Below are 27789 nucleotides of genomic sequence, written 5' to 3'. Positions count from 1 at the left end.
GATAGGAAGAGAGAATCCCAAACAGACTCTGCACTGAGTGTGGAGCCTGACACTGGGCTTGATCTCACCACCCTGAGATCACAACCTGAGCTGAAACCAAGACTCAGAAGCTCAACCGACTGTGCCATCCAGGAGCCCCAAAAATAAAATCTTTTTTAAAAAAAAAAAGTGGTTAAAATATAACTCTTAGATTATATATATTTTACCACATGCACAAAAAAAGGCAACTATCATTTCTGTGGTAATTTACTGAGAACATAAGCATTTTTTTTTTTTAAGGGAAAAAGGGCCTGGAAGAGTCTATATGCAAACATTGAAAAATATAAAATTGTGGGGCACCTGGCTGGCTCAGTTGGAAGAGCGTGTGACTCTTGATCTTAGGATCACAAGTTCAAGCCACACATTGAGTGTAGAGATCACTTAAATAAAAACGAAAAAAAAAAATCGTGATTTATGGAATGAATCTGCAATTTCCTTATCAGTGTATAACTTCTAAGAATTTGGCAATCAGCTCATAATCACAAGGTTTCTCTTAAGAATTCAAACAAATGTTCTTATCCCAAGGGCAGTGAGAGAAGTTTGCTGCAGTTAGAAAGTCCTCTCCAAATAGAATTAAATGTCCTGTGGGGATTTGATAAACCTATAAAACCAGACTCAGGCATCTTCTATCAAAACTGCAGGCACGGTCCACGCACCCGCTCTGAAACCGCCTGTAGAATTCAGAGCCTTCTCATTTTACAACAGGAATGTGGTGCGTACGGCACATCACAGGAGAGCTCCCAGGAAGGGAGAACTGGACTGTCCTGCCAAACCGTGCAGTGTCTACAGCAGCAGAGTCACTCTGGAGGCTCAAGAGAACTGTAGATCGAAGCACACTTTGCCACTGCACTTAGGAAACCCTCCAAACCAGCCACTTTAGATTTTCAGAACATCCCGACCCTGCAACACTTGATGTGGCCGATGTGCAGCGTTCCCAACCCAGGAGAAGAAAAGCCAGCTCTCCTGCTGCTGCCTTCCTGGTGATCAGAATTTTCAAACTGCTGCATTCCAGATTATTGTGCTCTTCTCTGCTGGGAGCACAAGTCAAAACATGCAGGAAAACCCTGAGGTTCAAAAAATACCATGAGCCTTTCAAAGTAACAGATGCTGGTGATAAAGGCCTTGAGCCACAGCGCAGCTGTGTGGGCAACTTGTCCTTGCATGAAAACCCTAGAGACAGGCCTTAGAGCCCTGTTAAATCCTACCTGTATCATTACCAGAGAGAAGTAACCAATTGCTCATTTTCCCCAGGCTGAAAAGACCATGGGAAATGTGCATTTCTAGAGAACACCTAAATAAAACGTGTAGGACATTTCAGAACAGATCCGAAGAGACGACTATAGGAACACGACAGAGCTGTCTGAGGTAACATGCATGTCACCTCTGCAAAAATGTCAGTGATGTCTCTGCCCACACAGCAGCACGGGCCATGTGCCCAAGTACCTTCATCCTTCCTGGCACTTTGCCATGGTCCTCTGTTCTCAAGGGCATCTTGTTCTTCACCGAGAGCAGCTCAGACTCCATCACGTTGTCTTGTTCGTGCAGACCCGGGTGGTTTAACGACACCGGGGCTTCAGCAGGCTGCAGATCATCATTCACTGCCCTCTACAGTAAGCGGAGAAAACAACAACAGTGCTCGTGAAGATAAAGCTGAAGGCACCAGAGCTCAGTCCCTGGGCTGCCTCGGACTCCCCAGGGCTCTGGAACTGGACCCCGAGGCAACGTCCCCATTTCCTACATCATGAAGAACATCAGATCAGAGCTGTGCCCAAAGTCCTGCTGCCTGCTCACTGCCACTGCAGGTGAGGATGAGCTCCTAGCCTGGGGCTACCAGGACACAGCACCAGCTGGGCCACCCCACAAAGCACGGGCCAAAAGGAGCTGCTGACAGCCTGGACATGGCACAGGGCAGCAGGCAGCGAACCCCAACTTCTACTCAAAACCAAAGTGCAGCATGTCCCAAAATGAAATGAGCTTACCATGTTTTACACAGGAAATCAGTGTTAAAAAAATAGAGCAACTGGTTAGAACTCAGAAAGGAAAATCCAGGGAGCCTGTGTAACACAAAGCCATCTCCATATCTCCATCTCATCCAATGTTCCCAATCACAGGACTCTGAAAACCTTAATTAAATAACTTACAACGACAGTCAGTCTAAAGCTGTATGAAACAGTGAAATCCCTGGTGCGATTTCACCATGTACACAACGTTCTGAGACTTAAGGTTCTATGGACCCTGAATGCACCCAGGAGCCACGAGCTTCAGGTTCATCTCTACCGCATCAGGAGCCTCCCCACGGAAACTGCATCCCCTGCTGCCTACCACAGAAAGGACACGCTTTCAAATTTAAAAAGAAAAGAGGAGGAACAGTAAGTTCTCCTTGAGAGAACCTCCACCCCCCTGGTCTAGCCATAGTGCTCGGCCACCCGTAGCCTGGGTCAGGGCCTCTTACGGGGTCTCCCAGCACGCCACAGCTCCCTATGCACAGACGCTTCACCTCCAGCAAACCAGCAAGAGGGGGCCTCTGACATGGCCATGGGGGCCTGCTGGCCGCATCCTGCTGCGACTCTTCGTCACATGCGGCCTCCTCAGCCCTGGGGCCCCATCCCTGGGAGCTACCCTCCACGCAAGAGTGCAGGCGGGCCCCACACGCCTGCCGCTTGCCCAGCCGCTTCTGGCAGCTCAGGAACTGCTGGTTCCGCACCTGCAGCTGGCTGCTGAGGTGGACACACTGCGCTCGGAGCCCCTGCAGCTCTGGGGGCTCATGCTCAGCGGCCAGGGCAAGGCAGAAGTGGGAGAAGGCCATCACGACGGTCTCCAGCTCAGCGGAGTGGGCCGATTTCTGCTGCTTCATCGCAACGATTGCTAAGTCCCTTTCTGCGACCTTGGCCTCCTTTGCCTGCAGGGCAGCTTTGAAGGCCTGGATCTGGGAGACCAAGCCCTGGACCTCAGCCTCCTGGAGGGCCGCGCTGCCCTCCAGCTTGGCCCGCTGCCTCATGGTGGCCTCCTCTGCAGCCCACAAACACTGTGGCAGGGCCTCCAGGGGGAGCCGCTGACCCGACACCCCTGCCGCTGCCCGTGCCTCAGGCCCCACGGTGGGGTCACCCAGCAGCCCGCTAACCTCGGCCCCGTGCACCGCGGGCCCCCCGCACGAGAGCTCTCTCTGCAGCCTCTCGATGACTTCGTGGAGCTGCTCCACCTCCTCTGCCTTCTCTCTCTGCAGGCGTTGCTGGTTGTCTCGCAAGTTCTCAATGATGGATCTCAGCTCCTCGATCTCTGAGCTTCTGTCACACGGGACCTGAGGAAAAAGCACATTCAGACGCGAAAAACATGTTTCACCTTCAGAACGTCCTTCCTCCAGCTTGCCAGGACTTCACAGCTGTGGGAACGTTTACTTCTTGGAAACACCCAAATGCTGCCCCCCAGCTCCATCAGACACGTCAAACTGCTCACAAGGTCACACAGCTGCTGCGTCACCACCTGCTCGGACACCTGGTTATAGCTGTGTGTCCACCGCGGGCGGGGCAGCGCAAACTGGCCGCTTCCCCACGGCACCTCCGCACGAAGGCCGCCATCTTTAGAACGTATGCTTCCTTAATGCTAAACAGGATAAATTACAGATAGAAATTACTAACAGGAGATTTTAGGGGTCATTCCAACACTAGAATAAGAGTGAAGTAAGGAAATCGGGCTCGGGACCGAGCCAGGCGCACACGCGGGGCCGCCCCTGCTCCGGCCGGGCACTGTAACACCCCAGACCTCGGAGCGTGCCATCACTCGTGCCACTGAATGCATCCTCAACAATTTTAAGGTAAGAACTGTTGTTATACATACTTTAAAGATAACACAATTGAAACTCAGATGTTAAATATCCAGTAAAGACTTCAAAGACAGAAAACGGAAAATCAGACTGAAATGGTTATCGACAGGGCTCCAAACTCCATTCTCTTAAGACTACCACTAACAGGGACAAACCCATTTACATTCCACTTAACAATCCTCAGCCAATTTCTTACAGTCCAATGTTCACTTCCCAAAAATTGAGGGTTTCTAACAATTCTTGGTTTCACTAGTACCACTTAACGCCCTTCAATTCAAAATCAAATCTGGCCAATACTGAAAGCAAAAGTAAGAAAACAGGTGAATTTTTGGTTGTGACTCAGATGGCATCAGCGGGGTACTGCACACATCTAGGTGCTGTGTTGTGAACGGGACAGTTAGCAAAGGGAACTCTGGCGGGGGCGGTGAGCCCCTCGGCCAGCCTGTGTTTGCCCTGCATGCACGGACGACGGCTGGGACTCTCCAGAGTGACTCTGCACTCACTGCACTAAGGACACGGGATGAAAAAGCACGCACTACAAACCAGCCACAATCACGACACAAACATAAACCCAGCATGGGAAGGTCTCTGATGGTCCTCCGGGTTACAGGGCAGATGGGGCAGGCGAGGCCGGCGAGGGGCAACACTGGTTGCCCGAAAAAGGAAGACCACGCGAGCTGGGAACTGAGAACACGGGTGGACATGCAGGCCAAGAGCACGCACGTGTGGTCCCCCTCTGGCTGAGGTGGTTCCTTACAACGCGGGACGCTGTGGAGGTGACGAGGCCTGAGTGGCAGCCACCCCCAGGGTGGCCAGCAGGGGTGCACGCGACCCAGCGGCAGCGTAGCAGGGGGGCAGCTGTCCCTCAGCGAGCGCAATTCGGTGCAGAACCATGGTCTGGAGCATCCAGCCCCGGAAAGGCCTACCTCACGGAGAGCACCACCTCCCATCCCAGCCAGCTGCACCTCGAGCTGTTCGCTCACACACATGATCTCCTTTTCTCTGTTTTGCAGAAACGCCTATGGAAATACAATAACCACGCCAACAAAATGGGGCTGTGGGGGCAGCCCCTGATCTGGCAGACGGGAAGCAGCCCAACAAGCCACAGTTTTAAAGACTAACACTCAATCTGGAAACAGTTTCCCATTTACTACTGACTAGGGAGGGAGTCCCACCAGGAAGACGCCTGCTGCCTGGGGTTGGCCTAAAACCCTGTTTTCACTGAGGTCACACACACAGCCTGGGAGGGTCCACATGAACCCCACGCCCTGAGTGTCTTCCAGAGCCTTCAGTTCACGCACCAACAGCTGCCAAGGTGCCACAGGCGAAGGCTCGGCACTAAGGCCGTTTCTTTACAACTTGTTTCTCCACTAAAGCACATTAAGATAACAGAAGATTTAAAAACAGAGTTTTGGGGGGTCACCTGGGCAGTTCAGTCTGTTAAGCACCCGACTCTTGATTTCAGCTGTCATGGTCTTGGGGTCGTGAGACTGAGCCCCTTGTCGGGCTCTGCGCTCATCAGGAGTCTGCTCAATTCTCTCCTTCTGCCCCCCACACCCACTCTACGATCAATCGATCTCTTTTTCATCCTGCTCTTACCAAAGATTAACAATGAGCAGGTATTAAATAAAAGTCACCTCTTCTAGATCGGGGTACCCTTTAAGGACCCAAATTAGGTCAAAGGTGACAATTTATTTCCTCTTCACAGTTCCTGCCATCAGAGGGCTGCGTCTCTCCTCCAGTGAGTCCCACAAGCGTCCTCTACGCCCGGGCTCCCACAGCCACAAGCAGGATGCGGAGGATGGTGCCCGAGGGACGCAGCATCAGGGCGGCTCTGGGCTCCGCCCTGCGCTACACCTTCCAAAGCCGCCCCAGCTGCCGACCTCTGAACAGAAGGCAGGCACCTCCCGAAACGGTGGCGGAGGGCCATCTCCACGACATCTGCGCCGCGACCCACGGCCCCCAGGGCCGGCTGTAGCATGGACGTAACCAACATGAACTCAGGTGTCTGGGTGGGTCTCCCCAGTTTACCTTCAAGCTGGCGTTCTCCTCTTGAAGTTCCCGCACTCTGACAGCAGCACGGCGGCTCTCTGCGTCTAATTTCAAGTTCAGATGCAGCACTTCGTTGCTCTTACTTACTAAGTCATCTTTAATCTTTCCTAATTGTTCTTTTAAGTCCAAAACCTTTCATTGAAACAGAAAATATTAAAGATTATCTAATATCCTAAATCACTCAATAATTATATTACTTTAAAACATTTAAAAGTACAGGTCATGAAGAGTTATTCACGTTTTGTAACTGTTAAAATCACGAAGTGTAGTATACGGCAGGCACAGACCACCTCCCAGATCAGGTGGGTGTCCTGCACTCACCAGCAGCCCGAGCAGATGGAGCCCTCAGAGCCCCCGACACTTACCTCGCTGTCCCGCTGCTGGAGCACCTTCTGCGCCGCCTCCAGCAGGGCTTCCGGGCCCTCAGGACAGCTGCCTGCAGGAGGCACAGGGCATCTGCCCTCATTGAGTTTAGACTGCAGTGTGGACACCAGCAGCAAGTTACTCATCTGCTGCTCCCGTAATACCTCTTTATCCTGACGGAAAAGAAAAAGGGGGGGGCGGAATTTAATTTAGTTAAGTATTTTAGGAATCGGGGGCCTCAAACTGTGATGTGAGTGCACAGTGTCCTCAGATCCTCCTGGCGCTCAGCCGAGCATGCCTGTGCACGCCAGACGTGTGATCCAGCCCAGCCGTGCCCCAGAGCAGAGATCCACCTGGTAAAAGATGTGATCCAGACAGAGAGCTGCACTGTGCGCCTGTGATTCCACTGGTAATTGTTCAAGAAGATGCAAAAGAGTCTCTAGACTACTGGCTATTACAAAAAAAAAGGTAAAGAGCTTGTCCAAAAATAGGGTAACAGCTGACAATGACATTGTCCAACTGTATAATGCACATTAACGTCTCATTAAAAAGTTTTCAAAGAACATTTACTATGAAGAAATCAGTCACAACAAATTAAGTGGACAAGTTACATAAGTGGTTCAACTTTGTGGAAGGGAAAAAGGCATTTTCTATACCTGTAGCATCTAATAAGCTCAAGAAATGTTTACTGAGGAAAAGAGGGAGGGATGGAGGAGGGAGAAAAGATGGAGGGAGGAAAGACAGAGGGAGCAGAGGTGGGGGGAGAGGGAGGAGGGGTGAAGGGAGGAGGCAAGGAGGGAGCGGAGATGGAGGGAGGAGAGATGGAGGAATGGAGGAAGTAGAGGTGGAGGGAGGAGAGATGGAGGAATGGAGCAGAGGCGGAGGGAGGAGGGACGGAGGAATGGAGCAGAGGCGGAGGGAGGAGGGACGGAGGAATGGAGGAAGTAGAGGTGGAGGGAGGAGAGATGGAGGAATGGAGGAAGTAGAGGTGGAGGGAGGAGAGACGGAGGAATGGAGCAGAGGTGGAGGGAGGAGGGACGGAGGAATGGAGCAGAGGTGGAGGGAGGAGGGACGGAGGAATGGAGCAGAGGTGGAGGGAGGAGGGACGGAGGAATGGAGCAGAGGTGGAGGGAGGAGGGACGGAGGAATGGAGGAAGTAGAGGTGGAGGGAGGAGAGATGGAGGAATGGAGCAGAGGTGGAGGGAGGAGGGACGGAGAAATGGAGCAGAGGTGGAGGGAGGAGAGATGGAGGAATGGAGCAGAGGTGGAGGGAGGAGGGACGGAGGAATGGAGCAGAGGTGGAGGGAGGAGGGACGGAGGAATGGAGCAGAGGTGGAGGGAGGAGGGACGGAGGAATGGAGGAAGTAGAGGTGGAGGGAGGAGAGATGGAGGAATGGAGGAAGTAGAGGTGGAGGGAGGAGAGATGGAGGAATGGAGCAGAGGTGGAGGGAGGAGGGACGGAGGAATGGAGCAGAGGTGGAGGGAGGAGGGACGGAGGAATGGAGGAAGTAGAGGTGGAGGGAGGAGAGATGGAGGAATGGAGCAGAGGTGGAGGGAGGAGGGACGGAGGAATGGAGCAGAGGTGGAGAGAAGAGGGACGGAGGAATGGAGCAGAGGTGGAGGGAGGAGAGATGGAGGAATGGAGCAGAGGTGGAGGGAGGAGGGACGGAGGAACGGAGCAGAGGTGGAGGGAGGAGGGACGGAGGAATGGAGCAGAGGTGGAGGGAGGAGGGACGGAGGAATGGAGGAAGTAGAGGTGGAGGGAGGAGAGATGGAGGAATGGAGGAAGTAGAGGTGGAGGGAGGAGAGATAGAGGAATGGAGCAGAGGTGGAGGGAGGAGGGACGGAGGAATGGAGCAGAGGTGGAGGGAGGAGGGACGGAGGAATGGAGCAGAGGTGGAGGGAGGAGGGACGGAGGAATGGAGGAAGTAGAGGTGGAGGGAGGAGGGACGGAGGAATGGAGCAGAGGTGGAGGGAGGAGGGACGGAGGAATGGAGCAGAGGTGGAGGGAGGAGGGACGGAGGAATGGAGGAAGTAGAGGTGGAGGGAGGAGGGACGGAGGAATGGAGCAGAGGTGGAGGGAGGAGGGACGGAGGGAGGAAGGAAGGGGAAACGGAACAGGAAGGAGGGAGCAGGGAAGGCTGCCTGGGGCACTGATGCATGCAGCCGCCCTGCACTGAGCGGTGCACCCCTGAGCCAGAACAGGAAGTGGCTAGAGCAGGGGCAGGGCGCCCCTGCTGTGCTGGGTGTCTCTCCCGAGACAGTGCTGGTCCTCCAGAAGAGCCTGACTTCAGGTAACTGCCCCTGTCCGCATGTTCAAGAATCAAACTCTCCTCTTGGAAGCCGGTCTGGTCTTGGGGCCGAAACTGATTCTAAAGTAAGGGTCTCCTGACCCTCACTTTTCAAGTACCCCTTTAACCTCCAGTGACGTGGAAGACACGAAAATCAGAGCAGTTCCATTCCTAGGCCAAACGGCTGGAGGGAGGGCACAGGGACTGGACCAGCCACACTGCCGGCCGCTCCAAGCAGCCAGAGGGCCTCCGGTGTGAACTTCAGACACCAACATCATCATATGCCATCAATGCATGATCCTAACGACAGTATGAAAAACTGTCCCTGGAGGGTGTTTTTACTGGGGAGTTGACATACTTTCTAAATTCAAAAATTAAAATAATTATAATTAGCTTTAAGTTAATATTTAACAAAGGTCTTCTGAACCTAAAATCCTGACTTTAAAAAATTACTACGGACAAATTCAGACTCTCTGGAAGAAAAAAGTACAATCAAAGGGATGAAACACACCACTTTCTGGGGGGACACTGTGGTTCCTAAGAGGAAATACCTACTTGGTCAGACTCCCGGCTCAGTGCTCCTAGAAGCCCCAGGAGTCCCCGAGTGAGGACCGTGACAGTGTCTCATGGACACACCTGACTTTGCCTTGGAGGTCACCCGCGGACAAGCCGTGGGATTAGGGCTGGTCTGTCGGCTCCCTCTCCACCCTGACCTCCGGGGAGTGAGCCTCCATGAAAACCCCCTAGGACTGGGGTTCAGGGAGCTCCCGGCTTAGGGAACCCGTGGAGGTGGCGCACCTGGAGGGGGCACAGAAGCCCCACCACCCTCCCCCCATGCCCTGCCTTCTGCCTCTCCCCATCTGGCTGTTCCTGAGTTTCATCCTTTTCTAATGAGTTGGCCATTTGGTGCGTAAACGGTTTCTCTGAGACCCATGAGCCGCTCTAGCAAATCAACCAACCCGGAGGAGGTCACAGACACCTCGACTGATACAACAGGACTTGTGAATGACCCCTGAAGGGACTGAGCCCCTCGCCCGTTCGGTCTGAGGCCATCTCCAGGTGGATGGTGCGTGAACGGAGTCACAAGGCCCCCTGCCAGGGTCTGCAGGCATGTGGGGAGCCTCCACAGTCACCTGGTGACCAGAAGAAGGGTTGGAAGTGAAGCAAAGTGTGTGCACCTGGGGCCGGGCAGCACAGGAGATGCAAGGGGATGCTCCCCTTAGAGGAAATAAAGCAGGGGTTGGGGTGGACACCAGCACAGCGCGGGCACAGCGGCCCCGCCAGGAGGGCTCAGCCCCGCCGGCCCCATGGAGCCCCCAGCAAGGCACAGGCGGCTACCTGCTGCAAGGCTTTCACGGCGTCCCTCTGCTTCTCCAGCTCCTCCCGCAGCTGGGCCGCCTCTCTTCTGCAGCTGACATTCGTCTCCTCCAGACGTTTGATTTCCTCTTCCTGGATTAACATTTTTCTGTCCGCCAACTCTTTCTTTATAACCAACTCATTAAACCCATCTGATTTCTCTCTCAACTGTTCTTGTAACAATTCAACCTAAGACAACAAAACTGCTTGAAAAATACAACAGTGAAAACAGTGATCTTCCAAGAAAGCACATGCCACGGCTGAGTGAACACCGACCCCTGGCGAGCTTGTCCACGGGGAGGTGGCACCAGGAGACGAGTGAGAGATCATGGTGAGACTGTGACACAGGCATTCTCTCAGGAGAGACGCAGAAAAACATGAATGCAAAATGTATTAGTAAAATAAAGTTAATTTTGTCAGTAGAAAAGCTACTGGGCAATAAACGAGAAAAGAGCCAGGCACGGTGGCACCCCAGGCGGGGTCCAGAGTTGAGCCAGGTGAAGGTCAGTCCCAGACGGACTCACACTGCTTGGTCCGCTTGTGTAACTGTCCAGCAAGAGGACAGGTGTGTGGATGGGAGGGGACCCCACATGGTGCTGTGGGCTCTACCCCTATGGGAGTCACCCTGCGGACCTGGGTGAAGGGTGCATGGGACGTCTGTCTGACTGCTTACGCCTGAAAATGAACCCACGATCATCTCAAAGGGCTCAATGTTTGAAAAGAAGCAAATCCACCACAGCCAAGCCAGGCAGGTCCAGCTCTAAGCAGAAAGAAGCAGGAAAAACAAGCAAGAAACAGGCCCGCATGCAACAGCCCTCCCACCGGTGGTGCGGGGGGGTGGGGGGTGGGGGGGGGGTGGGTGGGTGGCAGGGGGGGGACGGAGGGGCACGCCCACCATGCAGACCCACGACATGCTGTACCTGCTCATACAGTGGCTCCTGCTGTCATTTTCATGTACATGGAAAGAAAAAATCATTCAAAAGGTTAAGCCAGCCTACAGAACGGCTGCTGGACAGGTACTGCCAGGGGCGTGCTTACTTACGTCGTGGACGCAGGGGCCCTGGGGCCGTGGCCGGGTCGCCTGTCGGAGCTGCTCCTCCAGCCTCTGGATCTCCTGCTGGAACTCCTCCCGCTCGTGCTCCCTGTCAACAGCCTGCTCCTGTGGAGAGAGAAGCAGTTGGCTTGGACATCTCAGAAGCGCTGACGGGACACAGCACTTCTCCCTCCACAGGGAAGGGGGAAGGCATGAGGTCGGGAGAGGAGACCGCCTGCTCAGACGCTGACTGCCCAGCAGGCCTCTCACACTGCAGCCAGCCCTGCTCTTTCCCACATGCGTCCACTAGCCAGGAAGTGGGCTCCCAGTCACAGGCACTCTGTGAACGGAGCTAAATGAAGGGGTGACCCTGCAGGTACAATGAGAGGGAACTTGTGGAATGTGGACAGAAAGAACAGCCACGGGGGGAGGGAGCCTGGGGAACGCAGACAGAACAGCCACGGGGCACCTGGGGAACGTGGACAGAAAGAACAGCCACAGGGCGCCTGGGTGGCTCAGTCAGTGAGGCATGGTGTCTGCCTTCAGCTCAGGTCATGATCCCAGGGTCCTGGGGTTGAGCCCCACGTCGGGATCCCTGCTCAGCAGGGACCCTGCTTCTCCCTCTCCCTCCTCCCCCTGCTTGTGCTCTCTCTTGCTCTCAAATAAATAAAATCAGAAAGAAAGAGAAAGAGAGAAGAAGAGAGAGAGAAGGAACAAAAGAACAAAAGAACGAAAGAAAGGACGGACAGACAGACAGCAGACAGCTCGGGCCTGACTGGGGAGGAGTGTGCTGGGCACGCAGGGCCTGTGATGTGGGCTGTCGGAGGGCCCTCCAGGCCACTCACAGGAACATGTCGACAACCCCCAAGACGTGCACGGAGAAGCAAAGGGACCACAACAACCTGGCCATGAATCAGCCCTAACGCTGTGTCATGGAAGCTCACACTACCAAGGTGACTTCCAGGGACGCAAATAAAACGTAGTCAAGATGCTTACGTCCATGAACTGGCGCTGGCTCCGCAGGTGCTTGTCCAGAGCCACCATCTGCTGCTTCAGCGAAGAGAGCTCCTCAGCCTGCTTGGCACACGCTTCATGCCGGGACAGCTGTTCCTCCAGCTCAGCCTCGAAAACCTTCATCTGGGAAAGCAGAGCTGCGCGGTCTCTCTCGGACTGCTTCCTGGCCTCCGACTGCTCCTGGGTCAGACATTCCACTTCCCTACGAAGAGCTAAAGATACAAAGGAAAAGGAAGAAGAGCCCCGCGATCAGGGAGGGTACTGGGCTAAAGCAGAGGCATGAAGCATGCACGACAGGTGCCCCACACGACAGGGCCCTCCGGGAAGAGAGCACACACATGTCCAGCCTCCCTGGAAGCCCCAGCCCAAAGCCTGGCCAGGGGGCAGGGGCGCAGCGTCCCCAAGGCTTCCAGACCCCAACCCACGGAAACAAGGTGACACCTCCGGGGAAGAACATGCACTTGCAAGCCAGTGTGAGCTTGTGTCCTGTCCGACACTAAGCCCACACCCTAACAGCCAGCATTTAGCCAAATACCCCCTGAAAATAAAGTCAAGTGCTTCAGAAGGAAGAAAAAAAATATATAAATCTTTTAAATTAAGATTGCCTAAAATAAAAAACTTTGAAGTCCGAGAAGACTGTATCATGGTATTTCCAAAAGACACATCTGTTAATTTTCTAGGAATTACGTTAAATATATTCTCCAGTATGGAAGAAATACATAGCTTAAAACTTCCATCAGAGAGAACACGAGCCTCGATGTATAACGTGCTCCCTCCTTGTGCACCCAGGGCTGTGACAGCATCTTGGAGGAAAAGGGTCCAGCCATCAGTATGTCAAAAGCCAATCTAAAATTAACTGGATGATAAGGCCATAACCCAAATGGAAACTGTAAATTTCATAAGCATCTATAATAAAAGGAGGCTTGCCTCTGATGAATCCTGAAGTGTTCAAACTATCCCCAAACTGAAATGCTAATTTCTTGTTTTAATTACATCTTACTAGCTTTCAAAACTCCTTTTGTTTTATAAAAATCTGTCCGTCTTTTATGCCAAACTACCGTCACCACTAATAGAACGTTCCCAATCGATTCTCATGCTAGTAAGTCAGCACCGAGGGTAAATTACCTTAAACATGCAATTAGAACAAGGTCATTCCCACCCCTGGAGCCACCCAGACAGCACCATCCTCAGGGCCACATGCTGGACGAAGGGCACCCACCACAGCACACGTGGCCCCATGCAGGTGGTACTGAGGGGAAGGTGTCATGTGGCCATTCAGGCCATGCTGAGGGCCACCTACGAAGTCAGAGTGGCCCAGGAGCTCCACTCGGGGTCCCTGAGCCCCTCCCTCAAGACTTCCGGGGCCCCCAGAGCTGGCCCCCGGCCCAGGGCAACGCATCTACCACCAGACGTGGCTCCCTGCAAAGCTGCACAGGCCGTAGCTCAGTAACCACAGAGCAGCACTGGACAAATGCTTGTGCATGTTCATGTATCAATTCAGAAGGTTAAAAGTTGGTATTTTTGTTAAAGTTTGCCACAAAAGCCTTGAAGTATTTTTCCTCTTTAGTAAAAAACTGGGGCAATCTGGTGCAGACATCGCTCGTCTCACACAGCAATCACTGGACTGAGTTTACAAACCTGAGTCCTCGTGTGCTATGGGAACAGGAGTGCCTATGAATGAAAACACAGCATTTTCAGACGTGGAGACAGAAAGTTAGTCAGCAGGATTCCAGGGCACGTCTGTGGTCCTGGACAGTCTCAAACATCCACGCTTTTCCGTAACGCCACCCCAATGGTTTGAACATCTGTGTCCCCCCAACATCCGTACGTTGAGCCTCACAAATGGGATCTGAGCCTTCCCAGAGGCCCCAGAGAGCGCCCAGCCCCTTCTGCATGGAAGCACACAGCCAAGAGACTGGCGCTCATCAGAGGGCGGCATGCCAGCGCCTTTATCGTGGACTTGCACCTCCAGGACAGAGGGCACAAGTGTCCGTTGGTTGTACCCATCTGCACTATTCTGTGAGGGCAGCCCGGGCAGACTAGTTGCCTTTGGGTTGCAGCAGGTCCTGGATGCCAAGAATATGGCACTGACTTTTAAAGGAGACAAAAACCCCACAAGGGATAAAAGGCGCTGCCCTGAAAACAGCCACGAAACATGCCACACCCCTGCAAACAGGCGAGGCAGAGCTGAATTTCCCCACAAGGTGCAAGGACTTCCAAAAGCTCTTAGAAAGTTGGTCAACATTCACGAGGACCCCAGGCAGAATCAGGACCACACCCTGGACCGTAGCTGGGGAAGCCCGTGGTCGGGGAAGGTCAGGAGGTGCTGTGCAGATGGACAGCATTTTATTTGTTTATGAGCAGGGAGCCCAACGCGGGGCTCGATCTCACCACCCTGAGATCCTGACCTGAGCCGAAACCAAGAGTCTGATGTCTACACGCCCACCAGGCGCCCTGGACAGAATTTTAAACAACGTAAGCATGCGTGAGTCCTGAAATGGAAGCACAGAATTGTGTGGGTGGGTGAAAGGAGAGGAAGAGAGATCAGAGAAGAAATTCAGCTGGAGCAAACAACGTAAGAAGAAAGCCAACCAAGGAGCCCAGAGGACCCCAGAGGAGTGACAAAGGGAAGCAGCAAAGACTGGCCTCGCTCTCACTTCTGCCAAGGAGTCCCAGGGCTCTGGGCGCAGGGGCAACCAGAGACACAGAAGGGCAGCTGTGTCCACAGCCTCGGGAAGACATGCAGCAGGATCCAGGCCCAGGCACGGCCGAGCCGCTGGGGATGCACCTCACAGAGGTAGGGCCACTCAGGCCTCAGGGAGTGAAGATGAGGCTGCTCCCAGCTCCAGGCTGTGCCGCTGCTCAGCTGCTCAGGCCCCATCTCTAAAGTCCTCACACTCCGGAAGTACACACGTTTATAGTGGTAAACTCAGTGGATGGGGTGTGGGTCCGGCCACCCCACAGACCCTCAGGCTGGGGCAGTAACAGCTGAGAATGAGCAGAAGGGGTCCTGCACAAGGCACAGAATCCACAGAGCACACGTGCTCGCTCACCCCCACACACGTGCCTGCTCACAGTCCCGTGCTCACTCTCACACAGGTGCACACCCACACTCGGAGGTGCACACCCCACACACGTGCTCACTCACACAGGTGCACGTGCACACTCACGTGCTCACTCACACAGGTGCACACCCACACTCACGTGCTCACTCTTACACAGGTGCACACCCACACTCACAGGTGCACACCCACACTCACATGCTCATTCACACAGGTGCACACCCACACTCACGTGCTCACTCACACAGGTGCACGCCCACACTCATGTGCTCACTCACACAGGTGCACGCCCACACTCACATGCTCACTCACACAGGTGCACGCCCACACACACGTGCTCACACAGGAACATGCCCACACTCGTGCTCATACAGGCTCACACGCAGGCTTGCTCTCACACAGGTGCACACCCACTCACACATTCACACACACACACAGGTGCATGCCCAGGCTCACAGGCTCGCTCACACATATGCTTGCTAACGCAACTGCCCACGTGCACACATGCTCTCACGCATGAATGGGAGCCTCGCTTGACACTAGGGGGGCTGGGCACCAGGCAGAGACGAGAGCAGAGGAGAACGGGACAGGCTCAGGGCTGGGGACACAAGACACTGGCATGAACAAGGAAGGAGCAAACACAGAAGGAGACCTGGATACACAGCTTACGGTCAGCAGAGGAAAGTCCCTTCTACCCAGAGAGACACGGGAAAGAGAACAGGTCACCAGAAGAGCGCAGGTGGACCGAGAGGCTGCGGGCACAGCCACAAAACACAATCGGAGACACCACACATCAGCTTCTCAGAAGTCACGTTAACATGAGATCCACAAGAGACACAATTGAAGGGGGAAAGAGACTTAAAATAAAGGGTGAAAATGACACACAAGAGAAAAAACAAAGCCGAGTTAAGTTTTCAACATCCTTCAAAAAGTGGAAAAGGAGCAGAGATACGTATAGGTAGAAAGATGTTACCAAAAGACAGCCAAGCAAGAAGAGGTCTGGAATGATTACATGCAGACCTTCTGGAACATCCCACGTGGGTGGAAACCAAGAGCCACTGACAACTCACTCTGCCTCAAGAAACCACGGCCGTGGGACCTGCCTCTTAGCACGAGTAAGCGCTCACCCGAGAGAGTTCACAGGACGAAGGCGGCCAGAAAGAATAAAGACAAGGCCAAAAACCAATGAGTGGAAGACAAAGAAAATGGCGATGATCAGCAACCCCAAGAGCTGGTTGTATATTGAGGGAAATTAAAAAGAAAGAAAAATGACTTTCCCAACTTGTTCAGGATGGCACAAAAACGGCTAAGCCTGTCCCACAAAGGAGACCTGTGCACTACGACCTATCTGAGCCAGAACCCAGGAGGCAGGGGCGGCCCGCTCCAGGCTTGTGGAAGCAAGGGGACACGCACTGAAGCTGGCCGGGGTGAGGGCAGGTGGGGAGAGAAGCAGGGGAGAAGCCAAGGGTTCTGGGGAACCCACGCAGAGCCGCTTCTTCCAATTCTGCCCGAGGACACTGCCACCTGCCAACTCAACAACCTGAACTCTTCACGTTTTGACTGTTCACACTTGAAATCTTTTAAATATAAAACCTCTAATTACCTGAAATCACAACGAACTTTCGTTACAACTATGTTTTCCTACTTAAGGTTAATGTTACACGATTTTTTAAAATGTTAAATAAAAATCTAAGTAGCCCGCATTTTCCCACAGTCTTGGCTATTTGCCTCAAACAGTGAAAAGGTCTTGTACTGACAACAGTGACGTTTTCAGTAGGCTCCTGTTTGCCAGAAGTGATTCTGACCTCACACAGCTAAGAGCGCTCAGTGGCCACCAGGACGACCAGCCTCACGGAGTAGCAATGCGGGGGGTGCTGCGCCAGCCGGCACGCACAAGGCCCCTCAGCGCAGGGCCCCTGCCTTCCTTCCTCTGATCCTCCACCAGAGCGAGCGTCGGCAGAAGGCATCAAGACTGCTGCCCCTGGTCCCGCCCTTTGCAGCTCCAGCCTCCGACCCCGGAGCCGGCAGTTCTTACCAGCTTCTCTCTCTTCCGCTTCTGCGGCCAAGGCCTCCTTTTGGGTCCACAGGGCAGAGTTCTCCTCCTTCAGCTCTGCCTGCTGCTGGGTCGCCCGCTCCAGCTGCTGCCTCAGGCTCTCCAGCTCGACAGCGAGGCTCCGCTCGGCCGTCTCCTTCTGGCCCAGAGCCTCCTGCAGGCTGGCCTTCTCCACCTTGAACCCTTCGATGATGCCTGAGGAGACGGGGGACAGACCCAACTGCTGAGGCCTTGCTGGAGGAGCAAAATGATGGGCCAGACAAGGGCATCCCAGCCCCAGCAAGATGTCAGCCGTGGGACGTGAGAGCTGAGTGGTCACGCCTGTGTCCCGTTCCTGGATGGACGGCACAGGGCTGGTGCACCCAAGAGGCGCGGGAGCCACTGGACAAGGTGACACGCCTTAGAGCGGCCACGTACAAGACACCCCACACCACGCGTGCACAACACCGGCAGTGTGGGGGTCAGAGGGGCCAGGAATGTCACTTTCTGGGGCACCCACCGCCTGAGAAGGGAGGACCGACACTCTCGTCTCACCACATGAGGCAAGGCCGAGGCTGTCAGCCCAGGGAGCAGCGCTACTGCGCTTGTAAGCTGTTTCACTGAGGCCTCACACCATGCCTTATTTTAGTTTGACATTTTGCTTTTAAAACCTCTGCTAACACCTGCCCTTCCCTCATGCCTCTGGCCTGTGTGGCCCCTGCAGCCCTTCCCCGGCCGCGGCCGGCGCTCACCCTGCGCCTGGTGCAGCTCCAGCGTCAGCCGCGTGCGGGCCATGTTCTCCTCATCCAGGCGCTCCAGTAACTCCTGGTGCTTTCTAACAACCTGCGCGGTCTCCTCGTTCTTATAGGTAAATTCCTTCTCAAAACGAGAATGAATCTGACGTGCTTCCTCCAGCTGTTAAAACACATTTGAAAACCGGAACTGCACATTAAAATAAAGCTGACGTTAACACTAACAGAATTAGAATTCTGGCACAAGTAGAATTCTGACAAAACGACAGATATCCTGTAAGAAACGATACTGACGTTCAATATTGTGTCACAATTACTGGACAAATTTGCTCATTCCACAATTTTCAAGAAGGAAAAATCCTGCACACAAACACATGCGACGCCGCACAGAAAATTTACATGTTCGTGAACTATCGAAATAAAGCTGTTAAGGAGAAGGTGCGTTTCAAAGGTCACAGAAACTGCCCACTGAGATCCTAGAACCTGGGCAGGGATGACCACCTGGCACTCTACAGGTGGAGGAGGAGACGGGGAGGGCTCCTTGGGCCGGTCACCACAGCGGGCAGGGGGCCTGACACGTCCTTACCACCCGCAGACCCTCCCTGACTCAGTCACCACAAGGCCCCGCCGGGCCCCCTCTGATGCCACCCAGGCCTGGTTCAGTCCCAGGCTCCAATCTCCCCTTCCTCCCCCGGCAGCCCACCCTGCCCAGCCCAAGGCTCCCCACCACCGACAGGCTGGGGGCCCCAGACGCACCTCTGAGTTCAAACACCTACGCCCAGCCGCGCCGACAGACACCTGAGCACCTACACTGGGCCTCTCCGCCTCCTTCCCACTTAATGCAACTCCAGCTTCCCCAGACCCTGCCTCTGAGGGCATGTACGGGTTTCCCCTTGAAAACAGCCCCAAGGCTCCCTCTTCTCATACCTTCACCAGGTGGGGAAAACTTACTCAAGGATTTCTGGGATGTAAACAGCAATGTTTTGGCTAAAAATGCTTATTTTCTAATTGGGCTGAATGGGAAAAAGAATCTCCATACTGCTTTTCATACATTCATATTTAAGGTCTTTCCTGTCTAAAATGTTCTAAAAGATTAACAAACATAATTCCCTTTACTAGTGATAATCTCTAAACATAAATATATTCAACGTGAAATTAAAATAGTGCAGAGGGTAAAGCAGAGTAAAGGCAAAAGACCGAACCATGTGTCCTTCACCTGACACTCAGCTCTTACTTTCCACTGACAGCAAGCCTACTGCTTCCAAAATTTCAGTTCAGAAAAGACTTCTGCTTAGGAAAAACACACAGGAGAATATCAGTGGTAGTAACAGAAGATCTGAACAAAATGAGAGGAAGGCAGGTGCACACCCAGAACTGATTTTCTGCCCCCAATGCCCAAAGGAGGAGAGAATAGCAAGGGAAGCCAGATCCACCTGGAAAGTGCCAACTCCCCTTCTCACCCTGCAGGTTACAGTCGAGAATCAGAAACACGCGTGTGCGGCGCCCAGTGGAGCGCCTGGGAGCTGTGCTATCCTCATCCATCAAGCTTATGCCACCAAACCATTCAACCTATCCACTTATTCAACCCATTATCCTTCTCAGAAAAAGAGAAACACTAACAGGAGCCAAAATAGGGCCACGGACGGACAGCACCCAGAGCCATGTCTCACCTGCCTGGTGGAGTCCAGAGCCAGCTCCAGCAGGCCATCCACCGCCAGGCCAAGGCTCCGGTAAATTCTCCTAATTGGCTGCTCACACTCCAGCGAACTTTCTGGGCTCATGAAAAAGCTTTCACAGATATGACTGCTAATTTCAGCGTCTGAAGACATCTCCACAAATTCAGACAAAGTTTTGTCCAGCTCCAACAGGGCTGCCTCGGACCCAGGCCACATCTCATCAAGCACTGGTACTGCAAAGTGAGCACACACAGAAACCTGCATATTCCGCGTGGCAAGCAAGCTCACACGACAGTGTTGTTGAAGGAGAAGCACACCCATGTCCCCAAGGCAACGACCCATCTCAAGCATCAGCCCCAACAGGGAAGGAGGACAGCACCCGGTGCCCCAGACCAGGGGCTGCAGGCGCCGGGCTGTCCTGGCACTCACCTGCAGACAGGGCCTGGCCACTGGGCTGCGCATCAGGCAGGCCCTCGTCCTCCAGACAGAGCCCCACGCGCTCACCGATCCGGCTCTTCAGGGTGATGGCAGCCTTGAGCATTTCTCCAAATAAACTGAGCAGCCTCCGCAGAGCATCTTGGAGCGCTCTCCTGAACAAAGCACACAGCAGAGAGTGGGCTGTCAGCCACGACCCTGACTGTCTGACTCAGACAAGAGGGGCACAGCCCAGAGGGCGGCTCTGCCAACAAGACCAAACCTTTGGGCTGCTGCCCTTGACTTAAAAAAGACGTCATCTTATTGCTAGTTTTAGCGGGTCCCTGTCCCCACTCACAGCCTTCCTGACCCTCAGGAGGACAGTGGGGCACCAACGTGGCCCTCTCCGTCCAGAGCACAGTGACCCTGTCCAGGATATAGCTGGGGGCAAAGCGCTGCAGCCTGCGTGTAAGCTGGAGCTGGTGCAGGGTCCTCACACTGGGGAGATGCCAGGGCCAAGTGGGCAGGAGACAGGCTCATCCACCCCCATCCATTCCCAGGTTCGCATCCCCCTCGTGGGCCCGGAACAAGGTCTGCTCCCAACATGGGGACACATCACTGAACAAAACACATGGGGAGCTGCCCCTTACAGGGCTAAGGCACCAGGGGAGAGACACAGGAAGGATGGGTGGGAAGGAAGCAGCGGGGCAGACTATGGAGCATACGGATAGCTGGGGGCCCAATGGCTCCCTGCTGCTGCCCAGGCTGCCACAGGTGGCGACCGAGACCTGAGGATAGAGGGCAAGGCAGGCACAGGACGAGAAGGCCCCGTGGGGGCAGTGGGGGGAGGCAGGCGCGAGGATGACCGCGGATATGCTGGGTCAGGGAGCGCAGGTGTCAGCTCTCCTCTGAGAAAACATGAGTCCCCCTCAGAGCTGGCCCCGCCTCCTCCTCACACGCCGTCCAGGCCAGGGATGATCCTCAAAAATGCCAAACACTCGTGGGTGTCGGGGCGTCTGCAGCCGCCGCTCACCCAGCTGGCCACGGTCTCCCAGACACCTGGGATCGCCTGCTTTCTGCCATGTCTCTCCCGTGTGGGGCCAGTGCTCTGTCCTCACCCTGGTGCCTGAGGGTGACGGAGGCGTCAGCACCCAGCCCACAAGCAGCTGTAAACAGGTGCTAAAAAGGCTCACAGGCTCTCCGTGGAGAGCTCGGAAACCATGCAGAAGAACTCAAGGAGGTCTAGACAGAGTGAGAAGGATGCTCATTCTCTGCACATCCAGCTCAGGGCTGAGCAAGGCCTGGCTGGCCCAAGCTGGTTTCTCCTGACCCTCAAGGGTGCACACCTGCACAGGAGCTGCTGTGGACGGGGTCCGGGGCTTCAGCAGAGAGCAACAGGACTGCTAGGCGCTGCACGCAGTGGACAGAACACGGGGGAAGGGCCCAGAGAAAGGACTGCACCAGCTGCACCCGCCAACACATGGTGCTGAGCTAGGTGCTCAGACTGTCCTGACGTCAGGTACAAACACACGGGTAATGCCACAGCCCCAGGCACACTCCAGCCCTACACCAAAAGCAGAAATCAAAGTCTGAGACCCCAAAAGAGAGAAGATCTGTATGGTGCCAGAGTAGGGACTTCTTAAATAAGACTCCCAAAGACAACAAAGGGACAGATCAGTACTGGCGCCCACTATAAAAAACTCTAAAGGGACATCACATTTACAGCAGGGCCAGGCCAGCAGGGGGGAGCGGACCGGCAGGAAGAAGCACCTGGCACGTGGGTCTTTACCAACCCAGTGGGAGGAAAGGTTCTTCCTCTCCCCACCCCATCCCCCCCATCAAAGCCCAGCCAATGGGAGGCCACCACAGCCGGGCCAAAGAGACATTTGCAAAATGTTTGCTACTGGGACGCCAGCTGGTTTCATGCTTAAAAATGATGCGCGTTTATAACTAAGTGGACTGACTTAACCAGAAGTTAATTTAGGACTTTGATGGCCATTACGAGGAACTTTTGATCTCCCTAAACTTTTTACTCAAAATTAAATTAAAAAGCCCTGGCTCTTTACCAAAAGGAAAAAAAAAAAAAAAAACCTCAGTGGGATGCCTATTTTAAATGGTATCTTGAGGCTTCCAGATGTTTTCGGGATTGTTTGCTTCTTTACAAAATATTTCTAAACTGAGGCAAATTGGGATGCCTGGGTGGCTCAGTCAGTTAAGAGTCTGCCTTCGGCTCAGGTCATGGTCCCAGGGTCCTGGGATCGAGCCCCACATTGGGCTCCCTGCTCGGCGGGAGGCCTGCTTCTCCCTTTGCCTGCAGCTCTGCCTACTGTGCGCTCTAATAAATAAATAAAATCTTTAAAAAATATAAATAAAAAAATAAATGAACTGAGGCAAGCAATTAAAAGAAGTCAGAATGGCTTCTGAGGCCTCTTGAGCTTCCGCCCATCCCCTTGCTGGGACGAACTAGTACTGGGGTCCTGCCCCCAGAGCCATTTTCCTCTACTCTCTCTGCCAGGCTTCCTTTTCCTCTGACCTTCTTCCCCCTCCCTCCTCTCCTCAACCTATTAAAACCTGCCTCTCTAAAGTCTTCTGAGGATCTGCACAGACCTCAAGCTTCTTATGTTCTCTGGACAAGACCAAATTGCGAGCCACAGTTAAAAAGAGTTTCCTAAAGTAACTAAGGGCTCCGATAGGTTTGCTGAAGAATTTAGCAGAGTTAGTCAAACTTACCAACCTGGTTTCTCACATTTATATCTGTTAGTCCACATGCTTGTTGGTGAGGGCCACGCCAAGCACTGGATAAAACTAGCCCAAAGGAAACATCCCAAGGGGGATTAGAGAATCTAGCATCAACTTCGGTCAGGATGCTAGAATACATGCTGGAAATCACTGAGCAGGTACGGTAGCTTTTCCTAAGCCTGCTGATTGGGACAAAACTCAGGCTCGTACACAAAAGCCTAATACACCTCTTCATGACCGTTACAATGGACTCCAAATGGTCTTTTGAGACCATTCTAGTCTTTCTTTAGATGTTGAATCCAGCTGGGTAGCATTTAACTCTATTTTTTAACAGGCTGAACTGGGATCTTTCTCTTAAAAAATGACCAGGACAGAATGGGAAACTGCCCACTCCAGATTTGGTGACTATGGCAAACCAGCTGCTTACATCCTACATGAGTCACCTAAAAAACTGCTAAAATCCTCAACTTTCAAATCTGACAAGTAAAGGCCCCTAAACAAAACCAAAAAACTTATAGTTTCTGCTGCTGCAAAGAGCCAGGACACTGGGGGTGGGGGGAGGGTGTGACTCCAGTCACCTCCAGCCCTCTAGCCAGTCTTGAAAAAAAAAAAAGTTTTATTTATTTATTTGATAGAGCAAGCAGGAGAGCAACAGAGCACAAGCAGGGGGAGGGGCAGAGGGAGAAGCAGGCTCCCCGCCGAGCAGGGAGCCCGATGCAGGGCTCGATCCCAGGACCCTGGGATCATGCCCTGAGCCGGAGGCAGACGCTTCACCGACTGAGCCTCCCAGGGCCCCTCCAGCCAGCATTTTCTGATGTAGGACAACCAGGAAAGTCATTCCTGGCACTGAAGGACAAGACCACTAAATATGAAACACCTGACTCTTGATCAGCAATGCTTTCAAGGAAAGAGCCTGCTCAAAAGGGGCAAGTTGTAAAAATTAAAAGAAAACCCGATTAGAATGGGTCAGGAAGCCAGCAGGGGGAGCTCTCAAGCCCTACCGGCCGCAGACCTGTCAGCAAGAGGCACTTCCACCAGATTCCACATTACTGTACCGACAGGAGGAAGCAGGTTTCCTTCTGCCCAGCAACAGCTTAGCCAATGGGAGCCAATCACAACTCAGCCAATGAGAAACCACTACGCTTTCAACACCCAGTTTACTGGCAATGGACTTTCTGTTTACAACAGTCCCAGCCCCCCACCCCTCTATAAAAGAGCTTCCCCGCGCTCTCCAGCCTCGCTCCCGGTGAGGCACCAGCCAGTGTGTCCTGGGCTGCGATTCTGTTATTCCTGAATAAGCCCACCTGTTGCTAGGAAAACAAACAAATGAACAAAAACCTGGCAATTTAATTTTAAGGTTAACACCACATTATAGCATCACATTTTATAGTCTGGCAAAATGTGAAGATTTGGCAGAGTGAGTGGCGGGTGTATAGGCATCTTACATCACTCAGTACTTTTCTTGATATTTAAAGTCTTTTTGAATGAGAAGGACGTGGCACAGGGTTCCATCCTGCCCAGCATCTCTGTGCGCTAGGGCGCAGGTGACAGAGGAGTGGGACTGACCTTTCGCGGGCAGACAGGTCCATGTCAGACTTGAGCATCGAGATGAGATTGGTGCCTTCCTGGTTTTCCCTTTCACGTCTTTGCTGTAGCTTCTCCAGTTCGGAACGGCACTCTTCCACCTCGTGACTTAAGAGTAAAATCTGGTCTTTCAGCTGTTGAGGAAAAATTGTTACAGCTTTATTTTTAGGAATACACTTCTGTAAGAAACACTCATCACCCCAGTTAACAAATATGGCAAAGTATGACAGTGATTAAAGGTGAAAATTACTAATAGAGCCCCCACCCCACCATCATTCATTGCCTACAAAATCAGAATACATAAGCATTCTAGCCTGCCCCAGGCACCAGAGGAAGGGGCAAATTCACCAGACATTATTCTCATGAATAAGAACTCAAAATCTCTTTTATGGTCATTCAGAATAAATATTAGTTTCCAGGCAAGTGAAGATCATGCTTATATATTTCTCCTTGAAAAAAGAGCCAAGAGAGGCGCCTGGGTGGTGCAGTCAGTTGAGCATCCAACTCGGTTTCGGCTCAGGTCGTGATCTCAGGGTCCTGGGATAGAGCCCCAATCAGGCTCTGTGCTCGGCATGGAGGCTGCTTAAGATTCTCTCTCTCCCTCTGCCCCTCCTACTGGTGCATGCGCGCTCTCTCTAAATAAACAAATCTTAAAAAAAAAAAAAGTCAACAATCATGGGGTCTCAGTGGGCTGGTCGGCTGGGTGGCACCAGCTGCCCTGGGCATCCCTGGCTACCATAGGCTCCCCAGGCTCCTGAGCATTGGCCACAGGTCATTGTGGTTTTGTCATGCAGCTTAGTGAAATGACAAGTGTGTCTTCCCAGCAACAGAGTGACCTGAGCCCACTGCCAACCACCGTGATTTTTCAGGGCTGGTTGAGTTTACTGACAAGAACATGGGCATCTTGTTTTATGTTAAAAACTGCCAAGGTGTGATGCAGGGGAAGAAGGAGAGCTATGCTTAACTCTAATAAAAAAGTCCCCTGTGTTCCTGTGGGTGTTTGCTGTGATTAACAGAAACCTTCAGCAGAATCAGCTACATGTAATCTTGTTGCTAATGGGCTGTTACCCCACTTGCGTCGGCACCCCGTGCTTCATTATAGTGGCGGCAGTAGCCAAAGGCTGAGTGGTTCATGGAGACAGATCTCTCAGAGGCTGCAGCTAATTCCAGCTATTTCTGAGTTGAGCTTTTGACTTACTGCTACTCTAGCCTTCCTGGTGGCACCTTCTCTCCTAGAACATTCACACTTCAAAGGCAAAGCTTTAAAACCGGAGCCAGTCGATTCTAGTTACCGATGCAACACACATCCTGTATTTCTTCCAATGGCGCCCCTGGCACGACGCCATGTTCTAGAACTGGGAAGCTCAGTCTGCTCTGATCCTGTGGTCTGGGGGGACTCGATGATTTGTGCTGTTAGGACTTTTGAGCCTTTTCATTTAATTACATTTCTGGGTCTGATGTTAGGCTAAAGGAAATCCAGGAATATTTCATGTTCGATATTTAATGCAACTGGCCCAGCAACATTAAAGGGGATTCCTGACGCCAACGCTGAAGGCTGCGGGCTAGACGTTCTGCCCTGTTTTCATATCCTCTTATGACCTCAGACTCAGACACAAGGCCTTTTAAGTGGAGATTTAAAAAACTACTGCCATTTATGTAAAATAATGTACTGTGACCAAGTTGCTTTAAATGGAAACATGACAGGGCATGACTGCACACACATGCAGCAGAGAGACAGGCAGACCGTATGCCTGTCCCACACCACTGTCAAGAATCAAGAACAATGGGTGCTCACAGCTGCTGTGGGCAGTGGACCAGCCAATGAGTGACATGCCTAACACCTCCAGCTCAGGATCAGACAGGTGGAGCCCAAAAGCAAGTGGACTACAAGCGGAAAAGCCGTGTGCCTGGGGCACACCCAGCTGGCATGGACATCTTTTCATCCAGGAGCAGGAAAAGCAGGTTTGCATGGGGCAGAAAATTGGTAAGAGAATACCAGAGTGGCACCCATAAAACGTTAGAAAGTACAAAAAAGAAACAAAGATCAGATAAAATAAGAGTGTAATTCTGAAACCCCTTCTTACAGGAACGAAAGCGAACTGTAAACATAATTTCAGTGCTATGCTTGTAGGGAAATTATAAACCACTGGTTATGTCACACCAAGATGGCAAACAAGGATCAAAAACAAACAAAAGAGAAGATGAACAGTGAACCCAAATGCTGCCAGCACAGGAAAGCGGTGCATAGATGGCTCCAGGCATGGCTTGGCCCCAGCTGGTGGGGTGTGAACAGACGGCAGATTCCTGCCGGATGCGCAGCACGGAGCCCCATTCCCACATCGGCTGCGGGGTGAGGTAGCCACACCTGTGACGGCCAGCAGTTTACAGGCCACCGCAGTGGCTGGTCCCAGTCTTTGAGCCTATGGGACAGACCTTCCCTCTGCCCGTCCTGCTCCCTCCCTTTCACAAAAAAGTGCATGGTGACTGGGGAAAAAACCTAACAGATACACCTCTAGCAACACTGATCAAAAAAGAAGTACAAATAAACATCTTAACAAAACGTTTTTTCTGGGGGCGCCTGAGTGGCTCAGTCGTTAAGCGTCTGCCTTCGGCTCAGGTCATGATCCCGGGATCCTGGGATCAAGCCCCGCGTCGGGCTCCCTGCTCCGCGGGAAGCCTGCTGCTCCCTCTCCCGCTGCTGCTCCCCCTGCTTGTGCTCTCTCTCACTATCTCTCTCTGTCAAATAAGTTAATAAAATCTTAAAAAAAAAAAAAAAGAAAAGGAAACATGATTATTACAATCCTGAAAGGTCTACATTGTGGGACTATCTCAAAAAACAGTATAAATAGGGGTGCCTGGCTGGCTCAGCTGGTAGAGCATATGACTCTTGATCTCAGGGTCATGAGTTCAAGCCCCACATTGTGTGTGCAGCTCACTTGAAAAAAAAAAAAAGAAAATAGTATAAATAATACATCTATACTTACAAAGGAAATAACGAACTCAACAACAAAAACCAAACCCCATTCAAAAACCGTCAAAGAACTTGAACAGACATTTCTTCAAAGACATACAAATGGCCAATAAGCTCATGAAAAGATGCTCCACATCACTCATCATCAGGGAAATGGACATCAAAACCACGATAAGATCGACGAGATCCCACATCGCACCCGCTATGGTGGCGATTATAAACAGAGAAGGTGGCAAACGAGTGCTGGTGAGGGTGTGGAGAAACTGGAACCCAGTGCACAGCTGGAAGGAACCTAAGATGGGGCTTCCGGTGTGAAGACAGTATGGCAACCCCTCAAGACACAGACAGGGTCGCCATATGACCCAGCAATCCTGTTCCTAGACGCACACCCCAGAACTGACAGCAGGGACTGCAACAGTACTTGTACACGTAGTAACATTATTCATAACAGCCAAGAGGGAGAAACAAACATCTAGAGGTCTATCGGCAGATAAATCCGTGAAGAGAAATACAATGTGGTATCTCTATGTAACGGAGTATTTATTATTCAGCCACAAAAAAACAGGAAGCTTTGACCCACACTCTGACATG

The 27789-nt window shown here is 52.6% G+C and overlaps 1 protein-coding gene across 9 annotated transcripts in view; it reads right to left on the bottom strand.

The window, feature by feature from the left end:
- PCNT (pericentrin) overlaps positions 1-27789 on the bottom strand; it is a 127786-nt gene that overhangs the window by 38493 nt on the left and 61504 nt on the right. For 5 of the 9 annotated variants that reach the window (XR_003517818.2, XM_027581722.2, XM_027581727.2 and 2 more), the window contains 14 exons: positions 24210-24361; positions 19920-20080; positions 19485-19723; positions 17815-17977; positions 17066-17278; positions 13607-13639; positions 11951-12180; positions 10964-11080; positions 10842-10862; positions 9904-10110; positions 6277-6447; positions 5891-6043; positions 3161-3337; positions 1483-1644 (listed from right to left, as the gene is read on the bottom strand). Coding sequence is in view for 8 of the 9 variants with exons in the window: in XM_027581722.2 (XP_027437523.2) it covers positions 1483-1644; positions 3161-3337; positions 5891-6043; positions 6277-6447; positions 9904-10110; positions 10842-10862; positions 10964-11080; positions 11951-12180; positions 13607-13639; positions 17066-17278; positions 17815-17977; positions 19485-19723; positions 19920-20080; positions 24210-24361 (2199 nt within the window). In the remaining variant the exon portion in view is untranslated. The remainder of the gene's footprint in view (positions 1-1482; positions 1645-3160; positions 3338-5890; positions 6044-6276; positions 6448-9903; positions 10111-10841; positions 10863-10963; positions 11081-11950; positions 12181-13606; positions 13640-17065; positions 17279-17814; positions 17978-19484; positions 19724-19919; positions 20081-24209; positions 24362-27789) is intronic. The other 4 variants (XM_027581725.2, XM_027581729.2, XM_027581724.2 and 1 more) reach the window with 3 other exon arrangements.

Source organism: Zalophus californianus, chromosome 1 (genome assembly GCF_009762305.2).
Source record: "Zalophus californianus isolate mZalCal1 chromosome 1, mZalCal1.pri.v2, whole genome shotgun sequence".
Lineage (NCBI taxonomy): Eukaryota > Metazoa > Chordata > Mammalia > Carnivora > Otariidae > Zalophus > Zalophus californianus.
Note: the sequence above shows the minus strand (reverse complement) of the source record. Positions and strands in the feature narration are given on the sequence as shown.